Here is a 12,399-nt window from a genome sequence, read left to right as displayed (position 1 = left end):
AAGGTATCCTCTCTTTCTTACTGTGGTTATTTGTAGTGACAGTAGGGCAACTTCAGACACAGAGTCAAAATATTTTCCCTTTTTGTTCATCTCATGTATCAATAGTGAGCAATGCTGGAGTTTCTACATCCACAGGCAATGTGTATTGGTTTACTGTTAGCTTTTTAGAACGAACCTGATGTGGTCTAAAGACAAATGGAGCAGAAGAAAGAGTAGCTTTGTGGTTAGCAGGCAATGCCAAAGTTTGATACTTTCAGGTTCTTAGCTGGTTCTGCTGTTTATTTACTTAAGGAAGTTAGAGAGCCCTTGGGCTTTAGTTTCTCTACTAGGAAAGTTGAGACTATTACACACTTCTTGAAGTATCTGCAAGGTAAAGCTAATTCATGTTTTCAAAGTACTTGGGGGCATGTATTGGAATGAAAAGGGTTAATTACAGGTTGGCCATGCAGTCCCTGAAGATAGAGACCAGGTAAGCCAACCATCTCCTTTGCAAGGAACCACAGTCCTTGGCAGAAGTTATAGATGTTGTTATGCTTTGTAGCTTAGCCAAAGGGCAATGAAGCCAACAGCAAAGAGATTTTTGCCATTTTGCTGCTGATTAGTTTTCTAGCTTTATAGCAAAATACTCCAGCCTGTCCTTCTGCAGACACACAGTGTGTCCTTAGCAAAGTGCCAGAGTGCTGTCACAGCCCAGAGGCTTCACTTCAGGGACAGGGTGAATGTCACATTGATCATAGTGTGGTTCCAGGAGGAGCCTCTGGAGAGTCTGCTGTGGTGAGATGATTATGGAGTCATAATGATGCAAGAACATAACACCACAGCCATTTAAATTAAAGTTTATGGCAGCAGAGGACAGTGTATAATTATATACAATTACAGTGAGAAGCTACTCTCAGTCCCATGTTCATGGGGACACCTTCTAAGGTGACACTGATGTGCTTGAAGAGAAGGCCATAGAAGGCCCAGAGGGGAAGTTAATACATTAGTGTACAGACACTAACATCTCTACTAAAGGTTTTCCTTGTCCAGGAAATGATGTAGCACACTGAGTCATGGATTAAATAAGAGACAAATTCTGTAAATCAGCTGGTCTGAAGATGGGCACAAATTCACAAAATTATAGACATGACCCAGAAGAACTTCTCTTCTGTAATAATTGTGCCCTTGTTCACAGTGTAGGAGTGGACAGCTACAGTTCCGTTACTTATAGGCTAGAGTCCTTTTGCCTTGCTGGACAGATGAAGCCCATCTGGTTGGAAGAGACCAGGTTTGATGAAATTTGGCCCATGGTCAAAAAACCCAAAGTTCCGCTGGTGGCACCAATCCCTTAGCCACCTACTGATGTGATAGGTTTTCCTACTCCTCTTGGTGGGGCTGGGTCCCACAGCCTTATCAGCTGATGGGCCCCACCTGAGGCCACCAGCAGAAGCTGGGGCAGATCTTCAGAGCCCTTTATATCCCTCTTGGCAGTCCTGGGTGCCACCCCCTTATCAGCTGATGGGCCCCACCTGAGGCCACCAGCAGAAGCTGGGGCAGATCTTCAGAGCCCTTTATATCCCTCTTGGCAGTCCTGGGTGCCACCCCCTGATCAGCTGATGGGCCTCACCCGAGGCCACCAGCAGAAGCTGAGCAGCTCCTCGCAGCCCTTTCGAGCCCCCTCCGTAGTGCTGGGATTCATCATCTTCAGCTGCTGAGTGGCAGGAACTGTGGGGAAGGACGTGCTGAGGAGTCACACTAACAGCAGGGCCCTTTGGAAGTGATGGAGAGGACTTTTTCAAGCAGAGGTGTCCGTGCCAGGGGGCAGAAGTGTGTTGGAGCAACTCATTCAACTCATTCCCACCGTTTCTCTTGGGTGAAATTCTTGGACAGGCAGGGTGCTTTCTGTTTATAGAAAGCTTCCCTTTTTTTTCCTGTTCCTTTGTGGGTTACAGGATCTTGCCTCAGCATCAGGGCAAATCTGAGCCCTGCTATCTAGGCTGCATTCCCCACAGAATGAGGCTCTGACAGAGCCAGGGACAAGCTTGCCATCAAATTCTAAGCTTTGCAGCAATTTCAGCAGAATGCCAGAATAAGGTTTTACTCCTGTTGAAGCTGCCCTTTCTGTCTGCTCACTTCATGGCTTTGTTTCCCAGAACTGTGTCAGTGTGGAGAGCAATTGCCATGAAGTAACACCCATAACCTTGTAGCTAACAGCTGTGTCAAGGCCAGCAGTCTTAGAAGTGGCACTAGTTACAGACTTTGAGAGCAGGCAGAACATCATTTCCCTTTGATTTCAGCCAGGTCAGTGTGGGATCCATTGCTTTTTGCTCAGAGGAGTCAATTACTGCTTTTCCTGTACTGAATTTATTGTACTGATCCAGTAAATATTTTCTGCCATTTGTAATACTTAAGGCTTGAGTGGAACTGTTATTTCTAATATGCTGTGCAGGCTGCTTGGTTCCACTGTCAGACACGTTTGCAGGACCAAGCTCTTGGTGTGTTCAGCAGGCTCTAATTAAGTCTGACCTTTTCCTTCTATTTTAAGATTTCTGTTGCCTTTTCAATACTCTCTGCTTTGATATTCCACTAAAAAAAATCCCTAATCTGACAAATAAAGGGTGAGCTCCCCCTACTGACCTTGGTTTTGTAGCTCAAAGAGATGAGAGGTTACAGCACAAACACTAATGCAAAGTTAGAAGATAAAGGCAAATGCATTCCAACTTTAAAGCTTATTTTAACCATGAAAACAGCACTGACCTCTATGTACTAATGAGAGGGTAGTGGCTTTCACAATGGGAGAGGCTGAGGCACATCACCACTGAGCATTCCTGCAGTAATGAGTCTTTGTACTTAACAATTTTTTCAGCCATGTAAGTGGCTGTCAGTTTTGTCATTTCCTGGAAAAGAGTTACAGCAATCTTGGGACATGTTATTGGAGAAGGTCCCTAAAATATCCAGGAAGTATTTCTTCACTTTTTTGCAATTATTACCTATGGACAGGCTCCAGCCTTGTGTGCATACTGGTGCACAGCTTGAAATAGTCATCAAGGCAGTTCTGCAATTAGGCAAACATGTGTCTTCTCAAGAGCAGTACTGGTAGCAGAGAGCACCCTGTGTCCCTGACTAGACTGCTCCCTCTACAAATTACTGTCCAGTGTCTTAATGTTTCTGTATTGAGATTTGTCAGAGTAAACCCTGGTTTTTCATTGTTTTCTGTCTGGCCTGTGACACACTAATTTAGCTCACTGGCATTTCCCAGGCTGCAAGCCAGAACCTATTCTGGTATTAGGAAGACATAGGCATAGTATTTGAGACACTCCAGTGTCCCCTCTTTATATTATGTCCTACTTCTGAAGAACTTGGAAAATTCAAATTATCATTTAGCTAAGTGAAATTTAAAAGAGGGGAAAAGTCCTGCTGCCTGTTGTCTGTGTGTCCCTCCTGAGATCTTGATGTTTGCTTCATCTACTGTGTGCAGGAGACAAGGACATCATATTCACCCCCCCTTTTTTCAACCATCTGGTGGTCACCTTTTCTGCTGAGGACTCATTTCTTTTGTAAGAAACTCCCCTCTATAACCACAAGGTATTTTCACCCCTAAATATGTTATTCCCTTATTTTAAAAACAAGATAGCAAATCAGCCAGCAGTATAAAACTGTGCAGTTCACACTTTCTTACATTATTCTCTTTCCTCTGGCTCACCTGCCTTGTGAATGTCACAGCCAAATGTATTGCCTCAGAGATGGGATGGAGAAGAAAATTACTGCTGAATAATTACTGCTTCCAAGTAGGATAGTGTGCAACTCATGCTGAGGTTTCACACAGTTTAGGCCTAAGGCTGTAAAATGGTTATTCTGAAATAACCTGGCCTGATATTACTGCCTCCTGCAGCTCACCATGCCAAGTGGGGTCACTGGTAATTAATGGGGAATGAGGCATTTGGTGATTTCAGTGTTTCTGTATTTGTCTCAGGTTTTGAGATGAGGGAAAGACTGAAGGAAACTCAGATACTGATTTTTCCAGCTGTTAGTGTGACTGTTAACAAAAACAAGCACATTAGCTAAAACTCTTGGGTTGCAGAGCATAGGTATTTGCTTGTCAAGCATTGTATGCTCTGTGGCAGAACTCTTTTTGGAGGGGAATTAGTGACATTTATATATGGCCCCTTTGTCACTTACACCAGAGAAAATCAGAATCAGCTCTCCTGACACTAATGTGCAGCACACACTGGCTCATGCCAAGCCTGAAAATCCAGTGATTGTCTTTAGAGTTAAAGGTTGGTCAGGGATGGATTTCTGTCCCACAGGACAGTTTACCAAGCCAACCAACATCAGTTTCATCATCACAGTGTTGTGTATCCATGCTGAGAGTCAGGATTAGTGTAATTGCACTTATTTAAGTGCCACATGCTGAATATGTGCTCAACTCTGAAGGCAGAGCTTTGTTACAGCTATTTAAACATATTCCAGAGCCAACTTTCAAGGTTTTGTGCATGCAGATTAGCTACAAAACTGTTTCTTCCTCAGTTGTCCATGCAATCTCTGGGAAGATGGATGAACTCTCAGCTCTCAATTCTGTTTTTTAGGCTGTGAAGAGTTACTGAAAGATGTCCTGGCTTCTGAAAACCCTGGGCCTCCACACTATGAGTCACAATATGTTGATTACTATTACCAGGTAAGAGAAACACTGATTCTGTTTCATGTTAGTGGGCTGAGAAAGCATGTGGAGTGATGTGTAGCTGGGTGATTGTAAATGCTGTTGTTTTACTTAGCCTATTGACTCTTCTGGATGCATAACTGGTTGCAAATCTGTCATAACTGGTTTAAGCTGCATTTATTACAGAGGTGGTGTGAGCTGGTGTGAGAATATTTAGGATTTGGTTATCATGGCTCTTACAAGCCTCAGGATTTGCTTGGCTGGGAAGGGAGACATCCCATACAAGCTGTCTGGCAGCACACAAGTGGAAAACACTGACATTTATCTAATTAAATCAGTCAAACTTTGTAGGTGAACAAGCCCTCAGAGACATTCTGCAGATAACAAGCAGGGACTCAACAGCTGCTGGGAAGCAGAAACAATACAACTTTGGTAACCTTGAGAGTATTTTGGGTAGTGGGTATAGAATATTTTCATATCATTAAAGGTCTGCATCTGTGTACTTAATTCAGCACTTTGCTCAGGCTAACAAGCAGGACAATATTCAGTTTCCTTTCATCATCTTTTTGTCTCTCCTTCATTTTACTTTTGTTTTAACCACCTCCACACATGTAAAATCTAAAATTAAAGGTACAGTTAGAGCTGTACATTCAGATAAAGGTTGTGTGTCAATGGCATCATGAGACTGCAAGTGATCCTGAAATCAGCAGGGAAAGCATTTTACCTTCCCATGTGATGAAACATAATAAATGTATTGAGGAAAGACATGATAAGCATGCTTCCATGTTACAGAGCTTCATGGTGTTTTACAGAATGGTTTCCACTATTCATGCAGAAAGTAGAGCCATTTCCTTCACCTCAGTGGAGAAGTCACAAATGCCCTCCAGGGCAAAATGCCCTCCAGGAGGGCAAAATTTGGTCATCAACTTTCTTAATAAGAAAGAGTTATGTGTGTACATTGACTCTTTTTGCTTGATGAAAATAACAGGCTGGGTTTAGCCACCTGGGCTGTGGCAGGCTCACAGCACTGTCACTCTGCTTGGTTCTAAACCCCTGTTTTTTCCTAACTGCTGACATAGATACCCACCATGCTGTTGCTTGGTTACCTTAATAGATATCATAACCCAAGCTCCCTGTTTTTCAATAGGTGATAGAGGCTATAAAGTGAAAATGAGGCTCTCTGCGAACATTGGATGTTCCCCTGTTGTTACACAAACTTTGCAGGCTGCTTGTGACACTCATTGAAGGCAGGGGCATGGTCCCTGGGTCTTTATTCCTTGGGGATTCCTTGGGCTGCAGAGTGCTGCACCCCTGCCACCCCTCCTCCAGGAGAACCCGAGGCTGGGAGCTGCAGCTGCTGATCCTGAGAGAGTCTGATGAGGTTCCTGTTTGAGTTCCAGATTTCTGGGGAGAGGAAGGGGGCAAAGGGTGACCCTTCCTGTTCAGAAAGAGTTGTTCTGGCAGTGCTGAGCAGGCAGCCTTGCTGATCACCCCTGGATGGGACTTCTGATGTCCTCCACCCACCCTGTGTGTCCCTGCCCTGGGCAGCACCATTGCAGTGGAGCTCAGCAAAGTTCAGCACTTGTGTTTGCCCACTTGAATTGGGCCAATGCAGGATCTGTGCAATCCCCACCTGCCCCCAGGGCAGATGAGCTGTCGTGGTGGGGGCAGGACAGGAAATACTGTGCAGGAGGACACATCCCGTGCTTATCCCACAGCTTCTCTGCACAGCTGCCTGCCAGGCGGGAGCAATTCATCTTAAAATCGCCAGCTCTTTTAGCTGCAATTTAGGAGCTGCTCGCTAGGTGTCATTAAAGACTTGGAAAAGGCTGTGAACCGCCTGCACTTGCTTTAAGGAACCTTTACTACAGCAGAAAGTTGGAGATTTAGATCTGATGAGGCAGGAGAGAGAGAGAAGCGAGCTGAGGCCCGGGTGGATTTGGGATTATCACCATTGATGAGATTTGTTCCCAAGGAAGCACAACCGGAAAACATATGAGCTCTCCTTGCAGCTCCCAGACTTTGTTCAAAGTGAATTCCTGGAGATGTAATCAAGTTTATGGGCAGTTCCCAATGGCACAAATAGTAGTCACCTGTCTAATCTGATTTTCATCCCAGTATACTCTGCATGTCTGTCTAATTCTCAGATGCATTTGAATTCTCAGGCAGCAGAAGGATACATCTGCTGTGATGGCACAAATAGGTATTTTAAAAGGGAATGCATCTTTTTTATTCCACCCAAGGGGGTGTTCAGAGGCAGGTACTGAGCTGGTTCATTGTTATGCTGTCTCTGGTTTCATAATGTGATTTGTGAGGAAGAGGGGGAGATTTACCCTTGTCACATGTTAGTTCCCTGTCTTCTGCTTTAATTTTGCTTCCCCTCCCAAGTGCCTACTCCCTGTATTGCTTCCAAAGCTCAAGACACAAAGGTAATGCGAAGAAGTGAGATGAAGTGGTTGGAGCCACAGAAAGGTGCTGAACTGATCCAGCTGTTTATGTACAGTGAGTCAAATGGGGAAGAAGAAACTGCCAAGCCTCCAGCCTGTAATTGCAACCAACTGGATGGAATTAATTTAAATTGATACATAAAATCCTCTAATGCCAGAAGCTTGGAGCATTTGATTTGACATTTTCTAAATGGTCTGCTATTACTTTTTTTTCCCCTGTAGCATAAACAAGAACAAAAGCTAACAAGCTTTTGATTTCCAGAAACTTGGTCCAAAACAGTTAAAAAAATCCTATTTTATATTCAATCTGAAATGCAAAGACCTTTCTGTGGGAGGTTTCTAATGTTCTATAAAGAGATGCTGTGTCAGTGAGATTTCAAGTGACTGGAGAACTCCTCATTTAAGCTCAAGTCTGTTCTGGTGGGATACACAGAAAACAAAGAGCAACACTTGGTTATTATAGGACTGTGATTAATGGGAACTCTCCTCCTGACTTCCATGAGCACTGGCTCCAGATGCAAAGAGTGTGTTAGCACATCCAGAGACAGCTCTTCCAACTTAGCAGGATGGGTTTGCAGTAAGGAGTTAACACTTACAGAGCCTCTCAGCTCCAGGACCTACGAATAAACCTTCCCCCTCTGTCTATGAATTCAGTCTGTTGATTTGTTTAAGGTCTGTATTGTGTTCTATTTGAGGCACTGCTTCAGTCAAGTGCTGTTTATTAGTATAATTTCTGTCTCTTACAGCCTCTACACAGATAACAGAAATGCTCTGAAATTGCCAGCAGCCAATTTATGGTTCCTGAATTCCTTTCACACTGTTGCTAGCTCAGCAGCTCTTGTTTGGGCTCCAGTTTGAAGGGAGACACAAGACTCCCTAGTGCAGGATTTGCTTTGTGGCCAGCATCTGGTAGCACTTCAGAGCCCTTGGAGAGCCTTTTGGAGATGGTGACCAACAGAAAGTCCACAGCTGAAGTATGTGTGTGAAAACCCAGACCCAGATTCAGGCAGCTGATACAAAGCAAAGTGCCTGTGTCTCCAGTTCCCCAATGGCTGGCTCTGGGCCTGCCCAGGCACCTAGCCAGCTGGAAGCACTAGCCACAGGACTCAGGGGGAATTAAAGTGGCTGCATCTGCAGCTCCCTGGCCAAGAATTGCATTGCAGGCCCTAAGAAGTAGTGACCTAGGTTTAGGTGCTCTTCTATTTGACTGTCTGCATTTTGGGGAAAGGGAATCAGCAACAGGAACTGTAATTTTCAGTTTCATATTTTGGCTGCTCATATTTGAAATAAGCCTGAACCTAGAAAAGGAAGGAAAGGTGACAGAAGCAGAGGTTGTGAGTGGAAGGTAGCAGGGTGCCTACTGGAGTTAGATGCTTGTGAAGGGATGGACTGTGTATTTTTTACATGTTATTGCCTTTTCATCTGAACTCAATGCCCAAATCTCATACATGCAAACCCGGTGGAAGAGTGTGTTGTAAGGTACAATAATAGCAGGGTTCTTGTTTTTAACAAGGCTGTATCTTTCTTATTAATTGTTGCTGTACTGAGTTGTGTTTTCCATTTTTTTTTTTACTTTTTTCACCTGTAAATAAAAGAGGGAATCTGCCATTTGACAAGGCACAGGATGATTGCAGGATGTCAAGGAATGAGCTGCCTTTTCAGTCTGTGTGTGTTTGCCTGCCTGCCAAGTGATTAATTACACTCTATGAACAGCAGAAAAATTGTTGAAACATGACAAATAAATTGTGTTTGCCTCTGGGATGGAGCTGGGACTACTAGCTGATCTGCTGCTCTGAAAATATTTTCAGTAGCAATTAGGAGTCCCCCACTGGCTTTTGAAAATGTTTTCCCAGAAGCTGCTTGAGGTTATCTACTAACACCTGTGTAAGAACAGAGGGGGTCTTTCCACACTGGAAAAAGACTGTGATCCAATAGATTTTTCATGAGGCTGTGGAAGGGCACAGCATTCTGAGACATCTGGTTGGAGGAAAGGTGAAGGGCTGCTTGCATACATCTCCTGTCAGCCTGGAATTGCAGTTACCATCTCCAGTTGTGCTTCTGATATAACCTCTTCTGATATTTATTGAAAAGCAAAGCCCAGTAAAGCATTGGATATTTTACTGAACTCAAACTTGCAGTTTGCTTTTCCTTGTTGTTCTTATCTTAAATGAAATGTTCCCATCTGAAATGTTGTTACCATCTCCAGGCATGGCCTTTTGGGAGACCCAGTGTAAGGATTGATCCCAGGCCCTGCTCAAAGCAGTAGAAAGACTTCTTAGACCCCAGCAGTAGTTAGGTCAACACCTTGGACTTTTCCTGAGGTGACTGTCACCTGAATCCCCTGCTGGATAAAGCACAGCTGCATAGTTAGAGGAAGAAAAAGGTCCATATTCCTAGGCAGGAGTGGGCAGGACACAGGCAATACACTGTCTGCACCAATGAGAAGTTTATTGTAACCTCTAAGGGCAGCACTCTCAGCAATTCCTTTTTTTTCCCATTTCTTTCCAAGCATCAGGAAGCAACGTTAACTACAACTGCTGAGAACCCCCCAGTGAACAATTACCAAGAGCAATGAAGAGCTCAGCGTGCCCCTCTCTGGGCTTAATTTACATGGAAATTGCCTGCTCTTACCTGGCAATATTCTGAATTACATTTTTTGTGTTTGTGCATACAAGGAAAAATAAGTGTCCTTGGTACAAAACCCCCATAAAAATAATCTACCTCTCTGGCTGCTCAGTCTGACAATGAAATACTGTCTTAAAGAAATCTTGTAGAGACAATGAGAAGTTTTGCAGTCAGGGCAAAGTAGAGATTTTCCAACAAAACAAATGCTGACTCCTCCAAAAAAAAGCCATAAAAAAGAATAAGGATTATTTTCTTTTTTCAAAACCAGTTTGAATTTTTAATTTGGGTGGAACGTTGCACACTGACATCTTCAAAGGGGACAGTGCTTTTTCCCTGACTTGTTTTTGCTCTGTTTTTGTATAAAGCACACATAAAATATTACAAAAGAAGTGAACACTCTTGCCGAATCAAGAAGTATTTCTTCTTTTGCTCAAAATGTGTTTTGGATTTTCTTTTGAGAAAAGTAAACAAGGTTCTGACCTTCTCATCCTGAGCTGGGCCAAGAAAATAGTTTGAAATCTAAGAGCTCCCAGGCTGAAAGAAATGTTTTCCCAGCCAGTTGGTGCCACAAGCTCCAGATGCAATCCCACTGTCTGAGGCCAGCAGGAGACTGCTCAGGACTGGGGGGTGACCTGATAGAGACTGGAGAATCTCAGTGCAGTAGCATTTATTCAGATAGTGCTGGGGTTTGGGAAGCTGGGTTGATGTTTGTGTGCTTGTGGTTTTGCACAAATTCTGCCAGGTAGCTGATTTAAAGCACTTGCTCTTGCAGGTGAACCACGGGTCTCCTGGAATAGAAGTTTAAATCAGTGGGGGACCTCATGCTATTCACTGCCCACAGAGAACTGTCTGAGTCAAAATTTACCATTTCTTAGGTTGTATCTGGCTGAGTGGTTTGAAAGTTCTGGTTCTGCCATCCTTGCTGTAACTCAGCAAGAGAGATGAAGTTTCAGCAGTAAGTATCCGGGTATCTATAGGAGAGTCACCTCGTGTAGTACCTGTTATCTGTGACTCATTTTTGAGTATTTATTTCTGTTCTGTAGGGTTTTGTGTAGCATTCATTTGAAAGCCTGTCACCTACATCTTTGACAGAACCTCTCTTTAACAGGCAGTTTTGTCATCCCTATTTTTTTCTCTCCAAGTCATTATCTTTTTATCTACTGATGCTCTGACTGAGCACAGTTTTGGGGATGGCTTTTCTGGAACTTTCAGTTGCCATGGCAAAATATTCCTTCTGTTCCTCTCTCTCCATGGATAAACCAATTTAGGCTGTAGCTCAGTCTTTGAGTCGAGGATGTGAAAAAAAGTTGGTCTCTTCCTATCAAGTAAACTTCATTTCTATTGATTCAATCCTTCAGGTAAGTTTGGCTTTGTGGTTGAGTTCCTTTTTGCCTTTTGTTTGCCATGCTGAAAATCTGTCCAGTTCAATGTGTGATGTGTCTTGAACACAGCATTCTTCAAGCAAGATTCAGCATAAGTAAAAGAAATGTTACAGCAGTCACTGTGCACTGTACTCCTGTGAAAGAAATACAACTGTGCAGTCAGAGGGTGGTGAATGATAAATGGCCTTTGGGGAATGCCAAAATACCTGGAGTAAAAATATCTAGATAAGAGGAAGTGCATGTAGTGTTTGGTGGGTTTCTTGTGTGATGAGATGAGAATGTCCGTGCCCTCCAGTTCATGAACTTGAAATGGGTTCTTTTTTTCTTTCTTTTTATTTCTATTCTGCTTCATATCTTTTCTCCTTGCTGCATGGGGAAATTTGTGCTGAATTTATGGAATATTTTCAGGGGGAAGGCAGTGATGTTAAAATATAGGAAATTTTACTTTAAGTAAACTATTGATTTATGTAGGTTTATTCTTTGGGTTTTTTTGGGTTTTTTTAGTCAGATTAAAGTTCTGTGAGACCTGTAAAAGCTGACTGATAAAGTCAAGGTTTCAGTTTATTATAAAACTGTAGAGAATAAGTCAACCACAAAGAGATGTTCAAGCTAAACAAAACCAGCAGAATCCCTCATTGCATAAACAAACAAAAAAGGTTTGATTGCTTCTTTCCTGCTTTCCAGCCTCTCTGACCAAACCAAGAGCAATGTATTTTTTTGAAGGCAGCTTTTCTTATATTTCAAAAGAAGAGCTGCACATACTGCTTGGAATTCTCCCACTTACCTAAAAAATTTCTTCCATAGGTGAAATCTTACAGGAATTGTGTCTGTCACACAGCTGCCACTATACTGCCCACAGTATTTTAGGGTTCAAACACGTGATTTCAGAAGCCTCAAGAATTGCCACCAAGGAGCCCCATGCAGTTCATGAGGTTGCTCAATACTTTTCCTGGTTATGAAAGCTCTGGGACACCTTTCCCACTGTCTTCTTGTCTCATTTATTACCCATCCCTTGCAATGTCCAAAATCTCCACAAAACTGTGTGGACTCTGGGCTACCTGCATCCCCCTGTGGGAGGTGCTGCACAGGGAGGGGACTGGGGCTCTGTCCTCCCTCAGAGGAAACAGAACTGTTTAAAATTAAATCATTGTATTCAGCTGGGATCAGAGAGCTAAAAATTAGATCTTGATTATCTTGTCTATTTTTAGAAGCTGGAGAAGAATCCAAATGTCATTATCTTTTTCTACCTATGGCAGTGGAGAATGTATTTGTCTGGGTGGAGGCAGGCTTTTCCAGTACTGTCACACAT

At 43.2% G+C, this 12,399-nt stretch overlaps 1 protein-coding gene across 4 annotated transcripts in view; it reads left to right on the top strand.

The window, feature by feature from the left end:
• Positions 1 to 12,399, top strand: part of RAB11FIP4 (RAB11 family interacting protein 4) — a 93,801-nt gene that overhangs the window by 30,765 nt on the left and 50,637 nt on the right. For all 4 annotated transcript variants that reach the window (XM_071763891.1, XM_071763887.1, XM_071763886.1 and 1 more), the window contains exon 3: positions 4,566 to 4,654. In XM_071763891.1, coding sequence (XP_071619992.1) covers positions 4,566 to 4,654 — 89 coding nt within the window. The remainder of the gene's footprint in view (positions 1 to 4,565; positions 4,655 to 12,399) is intronic.

The sequence above is a fragment of the Heliangelus exortis genome, chromosome 20, assembly GCF_036169615.1.
Source record: "Heliangelus exortis chromosome 20, bHelExo1.hap1, whole genome shotgun sequence".
NCBI classification, from domain to species: Eukaryota; Metazoa; Chordata; class Aves; order Apodiformes; family Trochilidae; genus Heliangelus; species Heliangelus exortis.
Note: the sequence above shows the minus strand (reverse complement) of the source record. Positions and strands in the feature narration are given on the sequence as shown.